Source organism: Priapulus caudatus, unplaced genomic scaffold, assembly GCF_000485595.1.
Source record: "Priapulus caudatus unplaced genomic scaffold, Priapulus_caudatus-5.0.1 Scaffold1793, whole genome shotgun sequence".
NCBI lineage: Eukaryota > Metazoa > Priapulida > Priapulimorpha > Priapulimorphida > Priapulidae > Priapulus > Priapulus caudatus.
In genome coordinates, this window is record NW_014578854.1 from 39678 (window position 1) to 42425 (window position 2748).

The 2748-nt window shown below is 40.9% G+C and overlaps 2 protein-coding genes across 2 annotated transcripts in view; both read right to left on the reverse strand.

Annotated features, from left to right (window-relative positions):
- The window catches only part of LOC106817611 (WASH complex subunit FAM21-like), a 28084-nt gene extending 26759 nt beyond the window's left edge, over positions 1–1325 (reverse strand). Inside the window, exon 1 of the mRNA XM_014822290.1 lies at positions 1178–1325. Within this exon, the coding sequence (XP_014677776.1) occupies positions 1178–1222 (45 nt within the window). The 5' untranslated portion in view covers positions 1223–1325. The remainder of the gene's footprint in view (positions 1–1177) is intronic.
- The window catches only part of LOC106817612, a gene marked incomplete in the record, with an annotated part of 24700 nt that overhangs the window by 20339 nt on the left and 1613 nt on the right, over positions 1–2748 (reverse strand).

A 2748-nucleotide genomic window follows, 5' to 3' on the forward strand; every position in this document is an offset into this window, starting at 1 on the left:
AGACATTTCCAAGTATTCTAATTTTTGATATTTAGAGACGTTTTAACAAACATAGAGATTAGAGAAGTTGGTAGAAAGAAGAAACACAGCCTAGTTGCCTGCATAAAGTCGATAGTGTAAACCCAGCTTAACATAACACCAAGAGCTAATAATACCTAGAGTGTACAACGGAAAAACGGGAAAATAGTGCTATTTCACGACAACATTATTCTACTTTGCCTGCGAGTCTAGAATAATTTTATGGTATTGCATTAAGCAGAATTCTTTGCTCTGTAAAACAAGACCAACCGCTTGTCAATACGATACTCTTAGGCTGAGATATTGGCTCCTAAACCTCCCCTCCCACATGCCTCACGCCGCCTCGCATCCCTGTTATTCAGCCACCTCCACGCCCCTAAGCATTTTGGCTATCGGTTTTCGTCACCACTTGGAGCGCTGATAATTGATGGCACATGCCCAAATTTGGTACTCTTACTACACCATATAGTAACTGAGCTGCGTTGTAGAGACTTAATTTAGAAAACATTGCCGGCTCCATCATGACGGGCATTAGCCGTGCTAGAAAAGATAATAGGAGATAAGGGCCCCCGAAAGTCACCTATGATAACCGAAACGCCATTCATTCATAAAGTTATTGCGGAAAAACCGAACTTTCACGAAGCAATGCTTAGGGGCGTGGAGGTGGCTGAATAACCGGGATGCGAGGCGGCGTGAGGCATGTGGGAGGGGAGGTTTAGGAGCCAATATCTCAGCCTAGGAGTAACGTATTGACAAGCGGTTGGTCTTGTTTTAGAGAGCAAAGAATTCTGCTTAAGGCAATACCATAAAATTATTCTAGACTCGCAGGCAAAGTAGAATAATGTTGTCGTGAAATAGCACTATTTTCCCGTTTTTCCATTGTACACTCTAGGTATTATTAGCTTTTGATAATATATAATAAGCATAAATGCTTATGACCTTCATCATGCCAAACTGATGATTTTGACTATGAAGAAATCACAGTAGCATTTCTTAAATGTTCTATTACATAGTTATAGCAGTAAAAATTTTGCTACCCTGCAAACTTTGAGTTATGACATCACAGACCTATACACGTACCTATGAACAGATTTTAGTCATTTGCATGTTGTGTTTTCATGTAGCTAATAGTAGGAGTAACTACATCAAGATTAGTTACCCCAGCATCAGCTGCTAGTGTCCAGTTAGATGCTTCTCGGCGCATTTCAGATGGCGTCGTTGGATGCTCCCACGGTTTCTTGCCAACATTTTTGTCAGTGGAAGAGGCACTGGACTCACCATTCTCAGAAGCAGATAGAACACCATTTGTCTACAAGAGAGCATGTAACACAGAAGTATTAGTAAAAGGGTAATAATGGTAATAATATTCAGAAACGTTAATAATAATATGAGATAATCAGCGTGACCCACAAGAGTCAACGTGACCAGCGGTACACGATTGGATAGGTCATAAACAGGGCGTGACCACGACCCACCAGTAAGAACGCAGGGTCAACGGGTCACGCGTGAACAGAGAGTACTCGCGCATAACGAACCAATAACCCTCCCCCCTGTTTGAATTTCATCCTGGGGAGAACCCTGGAGGTATATGTATATATTAGCTACGACTGATGAAAACTTGCCTAAAAAGGTTGTAGCCACCTGGGCCCCTAATAAAGTAAAAATCTTAGGAGCCAAGCTCATAGCATTGTAGTGCATATGTCCTGTTTATACAGTTATGGCATTATTGCAGAAAGTTTACTGTTTACACTGGTTTACTATTGCATCATTCTGTGCCATATATGATTCCTATTATATTTCTAATATCTCTAATGTACAATATAATATATATAATACAAGGCCTGGGACCACCAAAACTTGATGTCAGGCCATCAAAACTTCAAAAAGTTAAAATTTGGTGGCCCGATCGGGCCACTAAAATTTCAAAGTGTCTATGTGAAAAAAATAATTGTTTCTTACGTGCTAATCTCATTCAAAAGAGAGCGAGCAATTCGCGGAGCGAGCGTGATCAAATGTATGCCGCGTGTGCTACGCGTGTCGTGGCCTTGAGGCACGTGTGATGAAGTAGCCGGCCCAGGCTCTGCGACTGTTTCACGTGGTAAGAAACGTAGGTACTAACTGTTTCCCTTCTCGCCAACGAAGTTCTGTTTATAATACATATATACATAACCATGAAAGGTGGTGTCGCGAGCTGCCTTTTTCGGTGACCTTTGAAAACGATAAAAAAAATTTAATGTCGCGCGATCGCGCCCTAGCTCCTAGGGTGTTAGGAATATTATATAGTGCGCGCAAGGGAGGATCTTTGGGCAACCTTTGGCTTAGCAAATAAAGCATTTCCTTTCCTGATGTCTGATCACTGTGGGGCTCCACAGACTTGCCTTGGCAGCAGGACAAGCCGCTAAAGTTGTTCAATATGATAAAATATCTACTGTAGTTACCGGAAACAAATTTGAAACTGCCTGTACAATGAACATCTGATATTATATAAAGGTTAGCCTTTGGGACAGTGTGGAAGTGTACATTAAAATAATTTTGTTTGCAGAATGTAAGTAAATTTTTGTATTGATTATTAATTCTAGGGTTATGATAATGACAGTGCAAGATATACTCCCTGCAGTGTACTGTAATATGCTCTGTAACAATTCTGTTCTGTATGTGTCTCCTAATGCAATTTTATGCCTTGTAGGTTGTGAAAATTCAAAAACTTCCTGAACCCCCTGACCAGGCTTT